This window comes from Bubalus kerabau, chromosome 10 (genome assembly GCF_029407905.1).
Source record: "Bubalus kerabau isolate K-KA32 ecotype Philippines breed swamp buffalo chromosome 10, PCC_UOA_SB_1v2, whole genome shotgun sequence".
Classification (NCBI taxonomy): Eukaryota; Metazoa; Chordata; class Mammalia; order Artiodactyla; family Bovidae; genus Bubalus; species Bubalus kerabau.
In genome coordinates this window covers 22,068,716-22,091,669 of record NC_073633.1, presented here as the reverse complement: position 1 = coordinate 22,091,669, position 22,954 = coordinate 22,068,716, and the positions used below count along the sequence as shown (strand labels likewise).

At 40.4% G+C, this 22,954-nt stretch overlaps 1 protein-coding gene across 4 annotated transcripts in view; it reads right to left on the bottom strand.

Moving 5' to 3' along the window:
• The window catches only part of LRRC49 (leucine rich repeat containing 49), a 161,883-nt gene that overhangs the window by 130,347 nt on the left and 8,582 nt on the right, over positions 1–22,954 (bottom strand). For 3 of the 4 annotated variants that reach the window (XM_055536862.1, XM_055536864.1, XM_055536861.1), the window contains 3 exons: positions 21,300–21,503; positions 11,052–11,118; positions 4,693–4,836 (listed from right to left, as the gene is read on the bottom strand). In XM_055536862.1, the coding sequence (XP_055392837.1) occupies positions 4,693–4,836; positions 11,052–11,118; positions 21,300–21,503 (415 nt within the window). The remainder of the gene's footprint in view (positions 1–4,692; positions 4,837–11,051; positions 11,119–21,299; positions 21,504–22,954) is intronic. The other variant, XM_055536863.1, reaches the window with a different exon arrangement.

Here is a 22,954-nt window from a genome sequence, read left to right as displayed (position 1 = left end):
TTTCCATGATCCAGCGGATGTTGGCAATTTGATCTCTGGTTCCTCTGCCTTTTCTAAAACCAGCTTGAACATCTGGAAGTTCATGGTTCACGTATTGCTGAAATCTGGCTTGGAAAATTTTGAGCATTACTTTACTAGCATGTGAGATGAGTGCAATTGTGTGGTAGTTTGAGCATTCTTTGGCATTGCCTTTCTTTGGGATTGGCATGAAAACTGACCTTTTCCAGTCCTGTGGCCACTGCTGAGTGTTCCTAATTTGCTGGCATATTGAGTGCAGCACTTTCACAGCATCATCTTTCAGGATTTGAAATAGCTCAACTGGAATTCCATCACCTCCACTAGCTTTATTCGTAGTGATGCTTTCTAAGGCCCACTTGACTTCACATTTCAGGATGTCTGGCTCTAGGTCAGTGATCACACCATCGTGATTATCTGGGTCGTGAAGATCTTTTTTGTACAGTTCTTCTGTGTATTCTTGCCACCTCTTCTTAATATTGTCTGCTTCTGTTAGGTCCATACCATTTCTGTCCTTTATAGAGCCCATCTTTGCATGAAATGTTCCTTTGGTATCTCTGATTTTCTTGAAGAGATCCCTAGTCTTTCCCATTCTGTTGTTTTCCTCTATTTCTTTGCATTGATCGCTGAGGAAGGCTTTCTTATCTCTGCTTGCTATTCTTTGGAACTCTGCATTCAGATACTTATATCTTTCCTTTTCTCCTTTGCGTTTCACTTCTCTTCTTTTCACAGCTATTTGTAAGGCCTCCTCAGACAGCCATTTTGCTTTTTTGCATTTATTTTCCATGGGGATGGTCTTCATCCCCGTCTCCTGTACAATGTCACGAACCTCCGTCCATAGTTCATCAGGCACTCTGTCTGTCAGATCTAGGCCCTTAAATCTATTTCTCACTTCCACTGTATAATCATAAGGGATTTGATTTAGGTCATACCTGAATGGCCTAGTGGTTTTCCCTACTTTCTTCAATTTAAGTCTGAATTTGGCAATAAGGAGTTCATGATCTGAGCCACAGTCAGCTCCTGGTCTTATTTTTGCTGACTGTATAGACCTTCTCCATCTTTGGCTGCAAACAATGTAATCAATCTGATTTCGGTGTTGACCATCTGGTGATGTACATGTGTAGAGTCTTCTCTTGTGTTGTTGGAAGAGGGTGTTTGCTATGACCAGTGTGTTCTCTTGGCAAAACTCTGTTAGCCTTTGCCCTGCTTCATTCCATACTCCAAGGCCAAATTTGCCTGTTACTCCAGGTGTTTCTTGACTTCCTACTTTTGCATTCCAGTCCCCTATAATGAAAAGGACATCCTTTTTGGGTGTTCGTTCTAAAAGGTCTTCATAGAACTGTTCAACTTCAGCTTCTTCAGCATTACTGGTTGGGGCATAGGCTTGGATTACCGTGATATTGAATGGTTTGCCTTGGAAACGAACAGAGATCATTCTGTTGTTTTTGAGATTGCATCCAAGTACTGCATTTCAGACTCTTTTGTTGACCATGATGGCTACTCCATTTCTTCTGAGGGATTCCTGCCCGCAGTAGTAGATATAATGGTCATCTGAGTTAAATTCACCCATTCCAGTCCATTTTAGTTTGCTGATTCCTAGAATGTCAACGTTCACGCTTGCCATCTCCTGTTTGACCACTTCCAATTTGCCGTGATTCATGGACCTGACATTCCAGGTTCCTATGCAATATTGCTCTTTACAGCATCGGACCTTGCTTCTATCACCAGTCACATCCACAACTGGGTATTGTTTTTGCTTTGGCTCCATCCCTTCATTCTTTCTGCAGTTATTTCTCCACTGATCTCCAGTAGCATACTGGGCATCTATCAACCCGGGGAGTTCCCCTTTCAGTATGCTATCATTTTGCCTTTTCATAGTGTTCATGGGGTTCTCAAGGCAAGAATACTGAAGTGGTTTGCTATTCCCTTCTCCAGTGGAGAAGTCAGAATGTGGTCCACTGGAGAAGGGAATGGCAAACCACTTCAGTATTCTTGCCTTGAGAACCGCATGAACAGTTTTATGTATGGAGATGTTTAATAACTGCCACAGTAGAACCAGAAGGGGAAGAGGAATGGCAATTTCAGCTGGCACAAAAGATACTGAGGTCCTTCTTATTTCTCCTCCCTGCCCTCACAAAGTAGTGTTTCTTATTTTGATAGTTACAGAGTGAGCCTGCCTATTGTCCACTCACTCTAAGGGGAAGTCTGCCAATGTGTGGGATTCAGCAACTTACACAAATCTAGTGATCATTCTAGGGAGAGACTTATGGTTAAAAAAGACCTATTCAGCTGCAGAAGAGAGTCAGCCATGCCTTAACATGGTCCTTCATTTAAGAATTACCAGTCACTGAGGAAAATCAAAACCATGAGAAAAAACAAAGCAAAAAAAAATAATGTGATAACTGACCCTGGAGAAAAGAAGAGATAGTTTAAAAAAAACAGAGAGAGGGGAAAAAAAAGGAATCCTCAGATTTAAAGTCTCTTGGGCCTTCAGGAAAAGGATGCTTCAGAAAAGAAATAGAGTTGGAAAAGTTTATTTATTCTTACACATACACTCACAGTATCCAATAAATACACATGATGCTTATACCATATACATAATATTTAAACCTTTTTCACTTTTAGAAATTAAAACAATTTCCTTTTCCATAAGATGCTTACTGCTGCCTAATCTATAACAGTAATGATTAGGTACTCAGTGGGAAATTCATTAAGCAATTTCCTGGATGTGTATTACACATTTTCCAAATGAAGGAAAAATTGTAGACAGAAATATGCTAAGGCCAACGGATTTCTGTACCCCACTCTACCGAAGTGTATGGATTCTTACCACACCCAATGTCCTGAGGACGGATTAAGTCCAGCCTGAACAGTTCCTCGAGACAGCAATGTAACAGATTAACTCAATATGGATGTCTCTTAAAATAAACAAGCCATTTCCAATATTTAAATCCAATGTGGGGAAAGGCTGGCAGAATTTAAAGGTTCTGGAATAAATCTATGTCTTAGAAAAGGTTTTGAAATTATCCCAACCTCCTAGAAAATGTAAGCATTACTTGGCTCAGATTTTCTGGGGAAACTTCAAAATGAAACCAATCTGTCCAGTGAAGCCTAGAGATAAGGTATCAACTGTCCTCCAATTTTTTCAAGTGTACCACTTAAGTTTATGTAATTATTTACTAAGGAACTCGATGGGCTTACTTACTTACTAATGGGCTTCCCTCATAGCTCAGTTGGTAAATAATCTGCCTGCAATGCAGGAGACCTGGGTTTGATCCCTGGGTTGGGAAGATTCCCTGGAGAAGGAAATGGCAACCCACTCTAGTATTCTTGCCTGGAAAATCCCATGGACAGAGGAGACCGGCAGTCTACAGTCCGTGGGGTTGCAAAAGTCGGACACTTAGTGACTAAACCAACCAACCAAGGAACTCAATGTCTTGAAAAAGTTAAGAATCAGATTGTGCCTTTAAGAGTGCTTAAGTGATATCCAGAGAAAACCTAATGCAGTTTCTCTGTTGCATATAAACAACAGAAAACTTGTTAAAACTTAACAAGAAACTTTAACAGGAAACTTGTTAAAAAAACAAGTAGTGTTTTTATAAAGCCTTAGATGTCTTCTTGGCCTATATCATGTCATATAACTGAAAGTCTTATTTCTAGAGCTCCTCACATATGCAAGTTCAACATACCTGAGCATTAAGCAGTTATTTAGCTGCTAAACATGAGTAAAACTATAAATCTAATGAAGTTCATCCTCAGAGTTTCAGAGTAGCCTCATGATGCCAGCTCTTTTCCTCCTGCTCACATGCCAGCTTTCTATCATATTTATATCTTTTTCTCAGAGTCAGCAAACCAAAAAGGACTGCAGAGATGATCTAGCCCAATGTCCTCATTTTAAAGAAAAGTAAACTGAATCTCACAGGTGAGCGACTTACCCAAGGTCACACAGTAATGGGATCTTCTCTATAGCTCAGATGGTAAAGAATCTGCCTGCAATGCAGGAGAACCAGGCTCAATTCCTGGGTCAGGAAGACAGAGAAGGGATTGGCAATCTGCTCCAGTATTCTTGCCTGGAGAATCCCATGGACAGAGGAGCCTGGCAGTCTACAGGACGTGGGGTAGCAAAGAGTTGGACACAACTGAGCAACTAACACTACATTGCTACACAATCAGTGAGAGATGGAGCAGACCGGCACTGGGCCTCTGATGTCCTGTGCAACAGTGTTCTTTCCTCCATACAAAGCTGCCTTCGAAAAACTGCTAAGAATATGATATTTATGTGTCTTCAAAGCCCTCAGTCTCTCCTCACTGTGTCTTTTTCCTCTCTGTGCAGCAATCTGCCAACTTTCAGTCACCAATAACCGTCTTTCTTATTAATCCTATTTCTATAACAAAACAGGAAAGGATTCAAAATTCATTTATCCCTAGTTGATTCATTTACTGATAACACTCCTGCTCCTAATTTTACATTTATCTTTTAGAATGGAAAATAACATACCATTTCCCAAACCATAATATTATAAAGCTTAACAATTATATCCACAATTTACATTCAGAAAAAAAAAAAAACTAAATTACCTTAGACTCTTACTTTACAGAAAGCAATGCTATAACATTTACTTCATTCCCTTAAAAGAAAGGCCAGAAATCACATATTGATTCCATTTTAATACTCACCACAAAAGTAATTTGATTGTGTCGCAGGTTAAGCTCAGTTAGTGAATCCAGCCCATTAAGATTATCAACGTGACTTAAAAAGTTCCTGGCAAGATTTAAAACTCTCAAATCACACAAATGATTGACATTTTCAATTTTGGTAATCTGTTAAAAAAATGAGGCAGGGATGATTAGCAGGCATAGATCTCAGAGGTGCATGCTATAAAAGTAAAAGACACAGTCACTGGATTCAGTAACAAACATATTTATATGAAGACATTTCAAAATGTATTTCCTGTTTCCTCTGTTATAGATATTATGAAGTTACTTAATTTGTGAATATTAACTAAAGGAACACATCTTGTAATTTGACCATGGTAATTATTTGAAGTATATTTTACCAAATAATCAATAAGCACTCATTTGGGCATCTCCAAGCAACAGCTAGAACTGGACATGGAACAACAGACTGGTTCCAAATAGGAAAAGAAGTACATCAAGGCTGTATATTGTCACCCTGCTTATTTAACTTATATGCAGAGTACCTCATGAGAAATGCTGGGCTGGATGAAGCACAAGCTGGAATCAAGATTGCCTGGAGAAATATCAATAACCTCAGATATGCAGATGATACCACTCTTATGGCAGAAAGCAAAGAAGAACTAAAGAGCCTCTTGATGAAAGTGAAAGAGAAGAGTGAAAAAGTTGGCTTAAAACTCAACATTCAGAAAACTAAGATCATGGCATCTAGCCCCACCACTTCATGGCAAATAGATGGGGAAACAGTGGAAACAGTGGCAGACTTTATATTGGGAGGCTCCAAAATCACTGCAGATGGTGACTGCAGCCATGAAATTAAAAGATGCTTACTCCTTGGAAGGAAAGTTATGACCAACCTAGACAGCATATTAAAAAGCAGAGACATTACTTTGCCAACAAAGGTCTGTCTAGTCAAAGCTATGGTTTTTCCAGTAGTCATGTATGGATGTGAGAGTTGGACTATAAAGAAAGCTGAGCGCCGACAGCTGATGCTTTTGAACTGTGGTGTTGGAGAAGACTCTTGAGAGTCCCTTGGACTGCATGGAGATCCAACCAGTCCATCCTAAAGGAAATTAGTCCTGAGTGTTCATTGAAAGGACTGATGTTGAAGCTGAAACTCCAATACTTTGGCCACGTGATGCAAAGAACTGACTCATTGGAAAAGACCCTGATGCTAGGAAAGATTGAAGGCGGGAGGAGAAGGGGACAACAGAGGATGAGAAATGGATGGCATCACCGACTCAAAGGACATGAGTTTGAATAAACTCCAGGAGTTGGTGATGGACAGGGAGGCCTGGAGTGCTGCAGTTCATGGGGTCACAAAGAGTCAGACACAACTGAGCGACTGAACTGAACTGAACTGAACTGCCCAACACTGAGCCAGGTTCCCAGGAAGGTGAAGAGAAATATATGTACTAGCTGCAAAATAGAAACTGTAAGCCTAAGGCATGAGCTTACAATGTTTTGACCAAACAAGACTACCCTCTGAGAGAAAAGACAGAGAAAAGAAATGATACCAATTCTCCCTGTTCATACTCCACTTATACTGTAGGATCCTGAAAGCAGTCAAGAGTCTGAATGGAAAAGGAACTAGGAACCCCAGGAGAGGGTGAGGAAAGATATTCTTTATTACTGAAACTGCTTAAGAGAAGAGACAGATAATGTTGAGTCAGGGTTCAACATGGTGGACGCTGGCTGTTTAGAACAAGAGGACTTGAATTACAGACTATACACATGTACATAAGCAGAGGACTCTGAGGTGCACAAGCAAGGGTAAGTTAAGGGTATAGCCCGTGAAGTGATGAGCGTGCAGCATGACTCGAAGCCCCACTATTGCAAAACTGCAAGAAGAGCACAAAACAGGGTGAGTTTCTACATGACCCGGAAGTAGGCTCCTTGGGAGGGCTTCATCAACCTTTTAATCTAACAGACTTAAGTGATATCGAGTTATTCATAACATTTTTTTTCCGGACATTAAAATATATAAATTTCACAGTCACTGGAGATTAATTTTCTCATCTGTATTGCCATTACAATATTATTTGAAAATTTCTATTTAACATTTCAAAGCAGATACTGGCTAAAATAGCCTTTTTAAAGACTTAAAATACACTTTCTATGATATTATTTAGCCCTTCTTTTACATTCAAGAAATACCATCTAGATTTCATCTAGATTCAAGAGGAGAAATCTAAGCATATTTATCGCAAATTTAATAATATAAAAGATAAAATATGACCATGCTTTAAAATTTGCACTGAGATTTTTGGTTTAACTAATAATAAAATGAAAACAATTAAAATCTGTAAAAGAAAAAAAAAGGTTAAGTGTATTTGCAGATGACAGAACTGTAAAGACACAGAAAATGACATTTCAAAACTAAATAGATGATAGAATTTAAAATGTATAGAATCAGCAAAAAGTAAAATGGACACTATAGGAAATCAGTAATATCAACAAAAGCTTGAGAAATTCTACTAAAATACTAAAAAAAATATCGAGATAGGTATATGAAAAAGCAATATGTAAATGTATACATGTATATATTTTATATATATAAAACTTCTCTGAACTCAAGAAAGATAAATACACAGAATGAAGAGGCACATGACCTGTGCATGATGTCTTCCCCCTACGCTAATAATCCTGGAGCACTTCTTTTAGAAAACTACCTTTCTCCAATTTCATTTGGTCCTGGTGGGACTTACAATTAGGATGCCAACATTTTAGTGTCCCTTTTCAGTTTGGTAACTCTGAAAAGAAATGTTAATTCATGCTGCTAAGCTGCTAAGCCACTTCAGTCGTGTCCGACTCTGTGCGACCCCGTAGACAGCAGCCCACCAGGCTCCCCTGTCCCTGGGATTCTCCAGGCAAGAACACTGGAGTGGGTTGCCATTTCCTTCTCCAATGCGTGAAAGTGAAAAGGGAAAGTGAAGTCGCTCAGTCGTGTCAGACCCTTAGCATGGACTGCAGCCTTCCAGGCTCCTCCGTCCATGGGATTTTCCAGGCAAGAGTACTGGAGTGGGGTGCCATTATAGGTATAAATCTGTAATTTAAAAAAAAAAAATCACTGGGGATATTGTTCAATTTCTTGGTTTGCGAACTGACATGGCAGAATTGGGTGGAACATCTCTGATAGAATAAAATTTGTTACTCTGTTGCAGCCATGGACAAAGTCACAGGAATACAGCAAATGACAGAATCTTCAAGCAAAAGGTGGTGTATAGTGAGAGCAGAGTTCTTGATGAGTTAATAAATTTCACAGCCAGAAGAAGAGATGATAGGAATGTTCAAAAGCCTAACCTTAAGTCACACTGATCAGAGGGGGTCTTAAGGTAGACAGGAAAGCTGCTCAATACATCAAGGAAAGCTGGATCCTGCAGGTTTTGTATGTGTATAAGAGTGACCCAGATTGCTCTATGTGGATAAAGATGACCTTCCTATTAAACAACACTGAAAAGAAAGATGTCTGCTTTCAGGCGAGCAATCACAGAAAGGGCAAGCTCTCCCTAAAGGAAAAGATGTCACTGAAAGAACAGATTCTTCTTGAAGCATGTTTGTGTCCATGTTAAAGCAACCATTCAACAGGAGAACATTTTCTGGTAGACAAAAAAAAAAAAATCTAGGTTATAAATTAAGAATCAGTCTCCCATATTCCTCTGTATTCTCTACTACTCACATACAATCAATTGCTAAATCTTAATGTTTTTACTTAAATATTTATCCAATCTGCCCCTTTGTTACACCCCTACTGTTATCGCTTTAAGTTGTCATCACTTCTCACAAGGATTATTGAATTAGTCTCCCAACTGTTCTCTACCTCCAGTCTCACCTCCCCTCTCTTTCCATCCCCCAGTCTGTTTCTTGAGCACTATCACTATTCCTCCCAATGTCTGCACATCAAAAGACCAATTACATTTCATTTTACAATGTACACCATGTATCATTATTATTTCCAATGGAAGTAAATTCAAACTATAATAAATATTCACTTAATAGTCTTTTAGTTTTTAAACTATCTGATGCTATTTTTTTAGAGTTACACATTGTTCAACTTGAGTTAAAACATCCCCTGACTTTTTAGTCACCAAGACTATCTTTGCTTTGAAATACTCCAAATTTTTGCTTATTGGATTTAAATATTTGAAACAAGACTAAGATTTTCACTTAAAATTTCTTTCTTGTATTCACAGAACCTTGAGAAATAATTTGTGTGGTATAAATATTTAATCTTAATACACAGACTATCACAAACATATGCTGGAATTATAGAACACATAATATAGGTCAGTTAACAAGGAATAGAGCATTTTTAATCAACATAATGTTGGTAAGTAATCCCTATACAAGATATATAGATCAAGTGATATGTTATTCATTTGCCAGTTGCTCTTATAGATCTTGGGTAATGCCCATGAATTCTTAAAAGTATATTATGATATGAAGAACACATAAATAAATGCTTATACATTTTAAAATAAGCTTAGGAAAAATATTGCTACCATAAAATGTTTCACTTATACTTATGAACAATATTTAAAATAGGGGGATAAATAAAGATAAAATAGGGGGATAAATAAAGACAAAATAGCAATTTCTTAGTACTGCATATAAAGCCCTCCACAATCTGGCCTTATATCTACCTCTCTTGCCTCATCTCTCACCATCCCCCAACATGTGCTGAATTCTCTAGAAGTAAAAAAATACTTACTATGTTATTTTTAGCCTCAGTGTTTTTGTATGTGATATTCTCTTACTGACGAACACTTTAATTCTTCTTCCCCTTCTACCAACATCTAACTATTAATAACAGGCTAACTTTCTCTCTACTAGAAAGACACTAACCAGCCTGCAGGGCTGGACAGTTCCTAGGCCATCAAAAACCCTCCCTCTGTGTGCACATATAGGCAGACATACAGATGGAGCTGGAATCCCAGCCGCTAGCTGATGCAGCCTATCCAGATCTATCATGGTTTTATTAATAACATTCGGTTTTCAACAAAACGCTTGGGACTAACAGCTATTAGAGCACCCAGAGAGATTACACTGAGGTTTATGTCTGACCAACTGCAAGTGGAAAACCTTGTTCTCAACAGGCAGGGACTCCCAGATCATCCCACAATGTACACCTGCCACCTCAGGAGAGGCTTTGCCTTCTGCATGTGCATGTAGCTTATGTAGTTATTTAGAAATAAGTATTTATATTGAAAAGACTAAAATTTAAATGTAAGAGCAAGGGGTTAAAAAAACAGCCAAGATGCTCTGAGAGAGAAAATAAGGAGGGGAACATAACAAACCAGACACAAATTAAGACAGACAAATATATGGGTAGATAAATTGATCAAACATGATAATGATCCCAGGTTATACAGTAATCAGGGAAATATAAATCCAGACCATGAGGGGCCACCCCTTTACACCAATTCAATTGGCAAAAATTAAGAAGTATGACAATTCCAAATGTTGAAAAAGATATGAAGCAACAGGATCTATTATGTGTTACCAGTAGGAGTATAAACTAGTACAATCACTTTGGAAAACAATTTGGCATTATCTTTTAAAGTTAGACATTTAAATAACCTATGACCCATCAGTTCCACTCCTAGGAATATACCCTAGAGCAATATAATGTATGGGAGAAACATATATAAGAATGTTCTTAGACATGTTATCTGAGTAGGAAACAAAACAAAAAGACAAGCAAACAAAAAGGAATCAACCCAAGTGTCAATCGATAATAAAGTGAAGAAAAATGTTTTTGTATAATCAAACCATGGAACATATAACAATAAACATAAACTACAACTACATAATCAAAATAGATAAATCTCAGTAGCATAATACTGTATCAAAAAAGCAAACATCAGATAACAATATACAGTGTGACACCTTTTTAAAGTTAAAAAACAATACTACTAAACAATATATTATTTAGACACATGTATATGTGATAAAACCAACTAAAAACACCCACAAAGGGACGATAAATGTGAAATCCAGAATAGTGGTAACCTGGAATAAAGAAGGAACACTTAGGTAGAAGAAAATCAATAGTAATATTCTAGTTCTTGATTTGGGGTTGGCTATTAAGTTAATAAAAGACTAAATAAGAAACAAAATAGGCATAACTACAAGAATTCTAAATGTTTTATGTCTTATCTGTCATTTGCTGTTGAGAAATCTATGTAAATAGACTTAATACCTTAATACCACAGCTAATTTCAGTGAATCAGTAAAGTAACTCTGGAAAAATTCAACACAAGTATAATTATTAAAAGTTCTATGCCAAATTTCCTAGAGCTTTTTCAAAAAAGTAAGTTACAAAAGGGCTTTAACAATACCTGATTTCCATGAAGGTCCAAGACATCTAAGCTCTTTAGATTCTCCAGATTTGAAATTTTCTTAATTCTGAAAATTAGAATGGAAATACAGATGTATCACATCTATTGCAAATCAAAACAGTCTAAGGCATAACTTATTTTAATGTATTCTATTTCTCCAGATAGATAGATATATAGATAGATAGACACAAAAATACATATATACATAAAGAGAGATTGTATATAATTATATATATTAAAAAACATATCTCCATTGATTTAACTGTAATGTTAAAGATGCAGTCCCACTGGGGGAAATGTTCCAAAGACAGCTTAAAAGTGCTATCTTTAGGAAAGAATAATTCTACGTCTAGGAACTTTAGCACAAGGCACTTACTCAAGGCAATTTCCTTCACCTTAGAATACAACTTAAAGCCCTCACCTCAGTCCTCAAGGCCCTGAACTGCCTGGCTGACTCTTCCTTTAGCTTATCTCCTTCCGTGGCTTATCTCCTTCTCAGGCTTACCCACTCACTCTGCTCCAGCCACAGGGGCTTTCTTGCTACCTCTAACTTGACAAATTCATTACTGCCTTGGGGTGTTTACCCTTGCTGTTCCTTCTTCCTTAATGTTCTTCCACCAGAACTTCACATGGTTCACTCCTTCCCATTATTCAAGTCTTGGCTCAAACATCTTCTCAGAGCAGCCTTTCCAGGTGACCCTATCGAAAAGAGTTCTCTCTTCCTTTCCATCACTCACATCATAGCCAAATCCAGAATTGTATTACCAAAAGCAATCCAACCCAGTTTAAGTTATAAAAATATTTATCATACACCTATTATGTCCTATTGCAGTGTGACTCTTCTTCCTCTCACCCTTATCTCCCCACACCACCCCCTGCCCACACTACTCCACTAGGACCAAACCCCCCTCTCAGTCTCCTCTCTCACACCTCTCTCCTCGCTCACACGGATTATTTACTGTCTGAGCCACCAGGGAAGCCAAAATAATAAAATATATTTAAGTAAAAAACAGATCACATAAAAACCAATTTTTAAAACTTACATGTGAGTATAGAATGGTGTATTAAGTGTTGATAACCAATGCTTGGAAACAAGGCAAAGGGGTGAATGACAGTCCTTTCAGTGTTGTATCAGAGCACTGTCAACCAAGGATCATCTATTTACAACTGACTAGCGCCCAAACCGGAGAAGGCAATGGCACCCCACTCCAGTACTCTTGCCTGGCAAATCCCATGGATGGAGGAGCCTGGTAGGCTGCAGTCCATGGGGTCACTAAGAGTCGGACATGACTGAGCGACTTCACTTTCACTTTTCACTTTCATGCATTGGAGAAGGAAATGGCAACCCACTCCAGTGTTCTTGCCTGGAGAATCCCAGGGACGGGGGAGCCTGGTGGGCTGCCGTCTACAGGGTCGCACAGACATGACTGAAGTGACTGAAGTGACTTAGCAGCGCCCAAACTCTGTAAGTTATATACTAACTTGTAGAAAACTAGTAAGATACCAATGTGACCTGAAAGCTTTTACTTAAAAAGAAATTCTCCCATCAAAAGGAAGTGAACTAGAAAAAGACAAGGCCCACTCATCACTCAGCAACTACAGACCTCTAGGGACATGCCACAGCTTGTCTCTGCAGGCCACATTATGTGCTGATGTTAGAATAAGGACCCCACTACAGGATCTATATGAGGCTTCTATACCTGGATCTATGCCTGGCTTCTCAGGTGTCAAAGACAAATCCTTAAGTGAGATACTTCAAGAAATCAAAAGGAAAGGAATATGGAATTCCAGGGTCTAGTGGAAAATTCTGTTATCTGCAGAAGTGGGAGATCACAAGAAAACCCAGCGAAGTTCTGGTCATGAGCCTGTGAACATCAGGGTACCAGAAGATCTCAGAAAGGTAAACAGAGGATATAGAGAGTAGAAGAGTTAGACGGGAAGGACTTCAACAGCAAAGTGGTATAGAGGGGTTGGGAGTTCTTTGGTAGCAATGTAAACTTCACATATGGAAGCTGAGCAGGATCTTTCTATCTTTGGAGCAGAAATCTTTTTTGGATCTGCTTGAATTTAAAGGCATATGGTTGCACTGGATTGTCATATGTGGTTCCATTGCCTTGGACTCAAAGCCTGCAGTGCTTTGAGATGTGCGAGGGAGTAAATGTTATTGATTTAACCAGCAGGGGGCAACGAATCACCCAGAACGAACACAAGGAGACAGGGCGGTGGATGTGTGTCTCTTCAGCAATCCTCAGCCAGGTTTGCCTCATAGCCACTAAAGTGCTGCCTCAGCATAGATTTGCATCTTCCAGGCTCACAGGCTCCTTGCTGTGACAAAGTCAGCTGACTGGAGAACAGGAGGAATAGGTCAGAATTGCTTGTACTGATACTTCAAAAATATGCAATTTGGCAGAATGTGGAAAGTAGTCTTCTGACACATTTTTTTTTTAACTCCAGAACACTAAAAGTTTTAGAACTATTTAATAGCTACTTTCTTTATGTGATAAATAAAGTGTGAGCAAGAGTAAACAAAAAACAGATGGAGGAATAGAAAGAGAAAGACAGACTTGTATCTTCAAAGAACAAAGTATTAAAATATATATATATATATTTCCAAGAAGCCAGATAAACTGAAAAAAAGAGACAGGAATGTGGAGAAAAGAAAACCTTCATGCACTGCTGATGGGAATATAAATTGGCGCAGCCACTATAGAAAATGTTATGGAAATTCCTCCAAAAATTTGAAATAGGGGACTTCCCTGTTGGTTCAGTGGTTAAGAACCTGCCTGCCAATGCGGGGGACACAGTTTGATCCCTAGTGCAGGAAGACACCACACGCCATGGGACAACCAAGCCTCTGCGCCATAACCACTGGCCCCACGCTGTAAAGCCCATGTGCCGCAACTACTCAAGCCCACATGCCAAGAGCCTGTGCTCCACACCCAGAGAAACCACCACCTGAGAAGCGCTTGAACCACAACAAACAGTAGCCCCCACTCACGGCAACCAGAGAAAGTCTGTGCACAGTAATGAACATACAGCTCAGCCACAGAGAAAGAAAGAATTCTAAAAAAATTTAACATGGAGCTACTATATGATCCAAAAAGTCCATTTCTGGGTATATATCCGAAGAGAAAAGCACCACTTAAAAGATACGTGAGCTCCTATGTTCATTGCAGCATTATCTACAATAGCCACAATATGGAAGCAACCCAAGTGCCCATCAGTAGGTGAATCGATAAAGATGTAGTGTATATATACATGGAATATTACTCAGCCATAAAAAAATGGAAATCCTGCCTTTTGAAACAACATGGATAGACCTGGCAGGTATAATGCTAACTGAAATACATCAGACAGAGAAAGGCAAAATACCATATGATTTCACTAATATGTAGAAACCAAAAAAACACAAGAAAACAGAAATTGTTATAGAGAACAAACAGGTGGTTGCCAGAGCGGGTAGTGAGAAAGAAATAGGTGAGGGAGATTAAGGGACACAAATTACCATTTGCAAAATAAATGAGTCATGGGTATGAAACGTATAGTGTGAGGAATATAGTCAATAATTATGTAATATCTTTGGTGAGAGATGGTAACTAGACTTACTGTGGTGATCACTTTGAAATGTAAAGAAACATCAAGTCACTATGTTGTGTAACAGGAACTAACAGAGATTTGGAGGCTGATTATATTCATAAACAAACAAAATCAGGAAAAGAAAGAAGATTTGTGGTTACCACAGGCAAGGAAAGTTATGACCAACCTAGACAGCATATTCAAAAGCAGAGACATTACTTTGCCAACAAAGGTCCGTCTAGTCAAGGCTATGGTTTTTCCTGTGGTCATGTATGGATGTGAGAGTTGGACTGTGAAGGCTGAGCGCCGAAGAATTGATGCTTTTGAACTGTGGTGTTGGAGAAGACTCTTGAGAGTCCCTTGGACTGCAAGGAGATCCAACCAGTCCATTCTGAAGGAGATCAGCCCTGGGATTTCTTTGGAAGGACTGACGCTAAAGCTGAAACTCCAGTACTTTGGCTACCTCATGCAAAGAGCTGACTCATTGGAAAAGACTCTGATGCTGGGAGGGATTGGGGGCAGGAGGAGAAGGGGACGACAGAGGATGAGATGGCTGGATGGCATCACTGACTCGATGGACATGAGTCTGAGTGAACTCCAGGAGTTGGTGATGGATAGAGAGGCCTGGTGTGCTGCAATTCATGGGGTCACAAAGAGTCAGACACGACTGAGCGACTGAACTGAACTGAGGCAGGGAATAGGTGAGAGGAGGGGGAACTGGATGAAGGCAGTCAAAAGACACAAATTTTCAGTTATGAGATAAATAAGTATACTAGGGATATAATGTACAAGCAGTTCAGTTCAGGCGCTCAGTCATGTCCGACTCTGCAACCCCATAAAACGCAGCACGCCAGGCCTCCCTGTCCATCACCAACTCCCAGAGTTCACCCAAACCCATGTCCATTGAGGCGATGATGCCATCCAATCTCATCTTCTGTCGTCCCCTTCTCGTCCTGCCCTCAATCTTTCCCAGCATCAGGGTCTTTTCCAATGAGTCAGCTCTTTGAATCAGGTGGCCAAAGTATTGGAGTTTCACCTTCAACATCAGTCCTTCCAATGAACAACCAGGACCAATCTCCTTTAGGATGGACTGGTTGGAGCTCCTTGTAGTCCAAGGGACTCCCAAGACTCTTCTCCAACACCACAGTTCAAATGCATCAATTATTCGGGGCTCAGCTTTCTTTAGAGTCCAACTCTCACATCCATACATGACTACTGGAAAAACCATAGCCTTGACTAGATGGACCTTTGTTGGCAAAGTAATGTCTCTGCTTTTTAATATGCTGTCTAGGTTGGTCATAACTTTCCTGCCAAGGAGTAAGTGTCTTTTAATTTCATGGCTGCAGTCACCATCTGCAGTGATTTTGGAGCCCCCCAAAAAATAAAGTCAGCCACTGTTTCCACTGTTTTCCCATCTATCTGCCATGAAGTGATGGGACCAGATGCCATGATCTTAGTTTTCTGAATGTTGAACTTTAACCAACTTTTTCACTCTCCTCTTTCACTTTCATCAAGAGGCTTTTTAGTTCTTCTTCATTTTCTGACATAAGGGTGGTGTCATTTGCATATCTGAAGTTATTGATATTTCTCCTGGCAATCTTGATTCCAGCTTGTGCTTCTTCCAGTCCAGCATTTTTCATGATGTACTCTGCATATAAGTTAAATAAACAGGGTGACAATATACAGCCTTGACCTTTTCCTATTTGGAACCAGTCTGTTGTTCCATGTCCAGTTCTAACTGTTGCTTCCTGACCTGCATACAGATTTCTCAAGAGGCAGGTCAGGTGGTCTGGTATTCCCATCTCTTGAAGAATTTTCCACAGTTGATTGTGATCCACACAGTCAAAGGCTTTGGCATAGTCAATAAAGCAGAAATAGATGTTTTTCTAGAACTCTCTTGCTTTTTCCATGATCCAGCAGATGCTGACAATTTGATCTCTGGTTCCTCTGCCTTTTCTAAAACCAGCTTGAACATCAGGAAGTTCACGGTTCACATATTGCTGAAGCCTGGCTTGGACAATTTTGAGCATTACTTTACTAGCGTGTGAGATGAGTGCAATTGTGCGGTAGTTTGAGCATTCTTTGGCATTGCCTTTCTTTGGGATTGGCATGAAAACTGACCTTTTCCAGTCCTGTGGCCACTGCTGAGTTTTCCAAATTTCCTGGCATAGTGAGTGCAGCACTTTCACAGCATCATCTTTTAAGATTTGAAATAGCTCAACTGGAATTCCATCACTTCCACTAGCTTTGTTCATAGTGATGCTTTCTAAGGCCCACTTGATTTCACATTCCAGGATCTCTGGCTCTAGGTCAGTGATCACACCATCGTGATTATCTGGGTTGTGAAGCTCCTTTTTGTGCAGTTCTTCTGTGTATTCTTGCCACCTCTTCTTAATATCTTCTGCTTCTGTTAGGTCCATACCATTTCTGTCATTTATCAAGCCCATCTTTGCATGAAATGTTCCCTTGGTATCTCTAATTTTCTTGAAGAGATCTCTAGTCTTTCCCATTCTGGCGTTTTCCTCTATTTCTTTGCATTGATTGCTGAGGAAGGCTTTCTTATCTCTCCTTGCTATTCTTTGGAACTCTGCATTCAGATGCTTATATCTTTCTTTTTCTCCTTTGCTTTTCACTTCTCTTCTTTTCACAGCTATTTGTAAGGCCTCCTCAGACAGCCATTTTGCTTTTTTGCATTTCTTTTCCATGGGGATGGTCTTCATCCCTGTCTCCTGTACAATGTCACGAACCTCAGACCATAGTTCATCAGGCACTCTATCAGATCTAGTCCCTTAAGTCTATTTCTCACTTCCACTGTATAATCATTAGGGATTTGATTTAGGTCATACCTGAATGGTCTAGTGGTTTTCCCTACTTTCTTCAATTTCAGTCTGAATTTGGCAATAAGGAGGTCATGATCTGAGCCACAGTCAGCTCCCGGTCTTGTTTTTGCAGACTGTATAGAGGTTCTCCATCTTTGGCTGCAAAGAATATGATCAATCTGATTTTGGTGTTTTCCATCTGGTGATGTCCATGTGTAGAGTCTTCTCTTGTGTTGTTGGAAGAGGGTGTTTGCTATGCCCAGTGCATTCTCTTGGCAAAATTCTATTAGCCTTTGCCCTGCTTCATTCCGTATTCCAAGGCCAAATTTGCCTGTTACTCCAGGTATTTCTTGGAGAAGGAAATGGAAACCCACTCCAGTGTTCTTGCCTGGAGAATCCCATGGACGGAGAAGTCTGGTGGGCTGCAGTCCATGGGGTCGCACAGAGTTGGACACGACTAAAGCAACTTAGCAGCAGCAGCAGCCAGGTGTTTCTTGACTTCCTACTTTTGCATTCCAGTCCCCTATAATGAAAAGGACATCTTTGTTGGGTGTTAGTTCTAAAAGGTCTTGTAGGTCTTCATAGAACTGTTCAACTTCAGCTTCTTCAGCATTACTGGTCGTGGCATAGATTTAGATTACTGTGATATTTAATGGTTGCCTTGTAACAAACAGAGATCATTCTGTTTTTGAGATTGCACCCAAGTACTGCATTTTTGGACCCTTTTGTTTAGTATGAGGGCTACTCCATTTCTTCTAAGGGATTCTTGCCCACAGTAGTAGATACAATGGTCATCTGAATTAAATTAACCTGTTCCAGTCCATTTTAGGTCCCTGATTCCTAAAATGTTGATGCTTACTCTTGACATCTGCTGTTTGACCACTTCCAATCTGCCTTGATTCACGGACTTAACATTCCAGGTTCCTATGCAATATTGCTCTTTATAGCATCAGACTTTACTTCCATCACGTCACAACCACCAACGGGTGTTATTTTTGCTTTGACTCTGTCTCTTCTTTCTTTCTGGAGTTATTTCTCCACTGATCTTCCATAGTATATTGGGCACTTACCGATCTGGGGAGTTCATCTTGCAGTGTCCTATCTTTTTGCCTTTTCATACTGTTCATGGGGTTCTCAAGGCAAGAATACTGAAATGGTTTGCCATTCCCTTCTTCAGTGGGCCATGTTTTGTCAGAACTCTCCACCATGACTGGTCCATCTTCCGTGGCCCTACATAGCATGGCTCATAGTTTCACTGAATCAGACAAGGCTGTGGTCCATGTGATCAGTTTGGTTAGTTTTCTGTGATTGTGGTTTTCAATCTGTCTGCCCTCTGATGGATAAGGATAAGAGGCTTATGGAAGCTTCCTGATGGGAGAGACTGACTGAGGGGAAACTGGGTCTTGTTCTGATGGCCAGGGCCATGCTCAGTAAATCTTTAACCCAATTTTCTGTTGATGGTTGGGGCTGTGTTCCCTCCCTGTTGTTTGACCCGAGGTCAAACTATGGTGGAGGTAATGAAGATAATGGCAACCTCCTTCAGAAGGTCCTGTGCATGCACTGCCACACTTGGTACCCCCGACCCTGCAGCAGACCACTGCCAACCCACGCCTCTGTCGGAGACTGCTGGACACTGACAGGCAAGTCTGGGTCAGTTTCTTGTGGAGTCACTGCTCCTTTCTCCTTGGTCCTGGTGCATACAAGGTTCTGTTTGTGCCCTCCAAGAGTCTGTTTCCCCAGTCCTGTGTAAGTTCTGGTGGCTCTACAGTGGGGCTAAAGGCAACCTCCTCCCAGAGGGCTTATGCCATACCCAGGTCTGCTGCACCCAGAGGCCCTGCCCCTGTGGCAGGCCACTGCTGACCTGTATCTTCGCAGGAGACACTCAAACACAGTTCTGGCTCAGTCTCTGTAGGGTCTCTAGGTCCCGGTACACACAAGGTTTGTTTGAGCCCTCTGAGAATCTCTGGAGAGTAAGGGGTTTGATTCTAAATTCAATTTCACCCCTCCTACCATCTTGCTTATGGCAGACACCACCCTTATAGCAGAAAGCAAAGAAGAACTAAAGAGCCGCTTGATGAAAGTGAAAGAGGAGAGTGAAAAAGTTGGCTTAAAAGTCACATTCAGAAAGCTAAGATGTCTGGTCCCACCACTTCATGGCAAACAGATGGGGAAACAGTGGCAGACTTTATTTTCTTGGGCTTCAAAATCACTGCAGATGGTGACTGAACCCATGAAATTAAAAGACACTTGCTCCTTGGAAGAAAAATTATGACCAACCTAGACAGCATATTAAAAAGCAGAGACACTACTTTGCCAACAAAGGTCCATCTAGTCAAAGCTATAGTTTTTCCAGTAGTCATGTATGGATGTGAAATTTGGACTATAAAGAAAGCTGAGAACTGAAGATTTGATGCTTTTGAACTGTGGTGCTGGAAAAGACTCTTGAGAGTCCCTTGGACTGCAAGGAAATTGAACCAGTCCATCCTAAAGGAAATTAGTCCTATATTTTCATTGGAAGGACTGATGATGAAACTGAAATTTAGTACTTTGGCCACCTGATGCAAAGAACTGATTCATATGAAAAGATCCTGATGCTGGGAAAGATTGAAGGCAGGAGAAGAAGGGGATGACAGAGGATGAGATGGTTGGATGAGTTTGAGTGAACTCCAGGAGTTGGTAATGGGGATGCCTGGCGTGCTGCAGTCCGTGGGGTCGCAAAGAGTTGGACCAACTGAGGGACTGAACTGAACTGTCTTGCTGGGGCTTCTCCTTTGCCCTTGGTCATGGGGTATCTTTTTTTGACAGGATCAGTATCAAAATCTGCAAGTGTTCAAATCCCTTATGTGAAATGGCAGAGCATATGTAGACTTTAAATCACCTCTAGACTACTCATAATATGTACTACAATGTAAATGATACATAAATAGTCTCCAGGAAGACAGTAAATTCAAGATTTACTTTTTTGGAACTTTCTGGAATATTTTTTCAAGTGTTTTTCGATCCTCAGTTGAATCTGTGGATGAAAAACTGGATACAGATAGCCAACTATAATTTGACAGTCACAAAGTATCAAATGCCCACCCTTAGTTAAGCACTGAGAAGAATCACAAGTGAAACACATAAGCTTAATGTGAATACACATATTTAAAATATAGCCTAATAGAACATAAAGGCCAAAGTCTGTTATTTACTCCCACATATGATATGGCTCTGGAAAGCAATGGAAATAATATGCACTTAATAAACGCTATGGGCTTCCCAGGTGGCGCTAGTGGTAAAGAAGCCGCCTGCCAATGCAGGAGACATAAGAGAATTGGGCGTGATCCCTAGGTTGGGAAGATCCCCTGGAGGAGGGCATGGCAACCCACTCCAGTATACTTTCCTGGAGAATCCCTTGGACAGAGAAGCCTGGTGGGCTACAGTCCATGGGGTCACAAAGAGTTGGACACAACTTCGGCTTCCCTGGTGGCTCAGATGGTAAAGAGTCCACCTGCAAAGCGGGAGACCTGGGTTAGATCCCTGGGTTGAGAAGATGCCCTGGAGAAGGGAAAGGCTACCACTTCAGCATTCTGGCCTGGAGAATTCCATGGACGGTATAGTTCATGGGGTGGCAAAGAGTCAGACATGGCTGAGTGACTTTCACTTTCAATAAATGTTATTTGGTTTGAATAACTGTCAATATGAAAACTCATAAAACAAATTATAAATGAATCTTAATCCAAACGGTCTTTCAAAAACATTAGTCTGTTAGGTTCTTGAGTTTTATTCAATGTTGAGTTGCTATCTAGAGACCACAGGAGGACTCAACGTTAGTCCTAAGTATAACAAACAGTGACTGATCTATAACGATTACCTGTTTTTCCCCAACAGAAGGACACGGAGGGATCTCAGAGTAGAAAGTCCACTAATTTCTTCAATTTGATTATCATATAGATCCAAGAATATTAGCCTCTGCAGATTGGAGATATTCTGGATCTGAGTTATAGAATTGTGCTGAAAGTTCAGGAGACGAAGGTGCTCTTCCCCGTCAATAATAGGACACACGGTCAGCTTCTGCCTAGAAAACATGTTTAAAGTTAGTAAGGTTCTGATTCAGCAGTCTGCCTCTTCTCAAGAATATTAATAGTAGTATCTTTGTGTGGCCATGCCATGAGAAGAAGAAAAACAGAACCACTTCTTGCCTTCAGGAACCAAGCATTCTAGATCTAATTGTAAATCACTCATATAAAAACTGATATACTTTGGCAAGGGTAGTTATTAAAATTAAGTCTAGCTCTCATAGTATTAAAAAAAAAAACTCCAGTATTAATTATTTCATATAAAGATTAACCATCAGAAAACACTCAGTGTAATTGCCTTCTGTGGGAAAGGTTGAGATGATTCAAGGAACCATGTCACATAACCAGAGAAATGCGCTTGCCATTAACTCACTGATATAAACACTGCTCAGGCACTGCTAAGCTAGAAAGTTTGCTTAACGCCCTGCTCTTAGATATATACTGCTGAGCTAAAGGTATGCACAGCAGAGAAGGTTTCTCTGCTGGTTATAACGCTAAGGTAAGGGTGAAATCCTTCATCCACCATTCTACTGCAGATACTTTGCTAGATTTAAAGATACGGATTAAGTCCTAAACACACTTATTCATTCAAGATTTGTTAAGGGTTTATTTTGTCCGGGGCTTTGTTTTAGGTGCTGAGGATACAGAATTGAACAAAACTCCCCATGTCTGTGGAGTTTACATTCTACTCGGAGGAGACAAACAATGAATGACAATAAATATGCTAAGTTAAATATTTAATGTGTGAGAGGGAGATAAGTGCTGAGAAGAAAAGCAGAGAAAGGTGCTGGAACTGCCAGGGTTGAAGGAGTTGCTGCTTTGGAGAGTCGGGGCAGGGAAGGCTGTCCCTAGATGGTGACACTGGACGAAAGGTCTGATGGAGGTAAGAAAGTGAGCCTACTGACACATGGTGAAGTAGCATTCCAGGCAGAGGGAACAGCAAACGCAGAACTCCTGAGGTTTAAGCACTCTTGGTGTATTCAAGGAGCAGGTATGCAGGGTGAGTGAAGGCCAGACCAGGAGCAGGTGAGGTCAATAAGGTAAAAGGGAACTCAACTTAATAGTGCTGAGAAGCCCATTGGAGGAGTATATTTTGAAGTTTTTTTCCCTATCCTAAAACCCATTTTTATCAATGTCATATTTTAGAACCTCTATAGTACTCTTTGGAGAAGGCAATGGCAACCCACTCCAGCACTCTTGCCTGGAAAATCCCATGGACAGAGGAGCCTGGTAGGCTGCAGTCCATGGGGTCGCTAAGAGTCGGACACGGCTGAGCGACTTCACTTTCACTTTTCACTTTCATGTATTGGAGAAGGAAATGGCAACCCACTCCGGTATTCTTGCCTGGAGAATCCCAGGGACAGGGGAGCCTGTTGGGCTGCCGTCTATGGGGTCGCACAGAGTCGGACACAACTGAAGCAACTTAGCAGCAGCAGCAGCAGCATAGTAC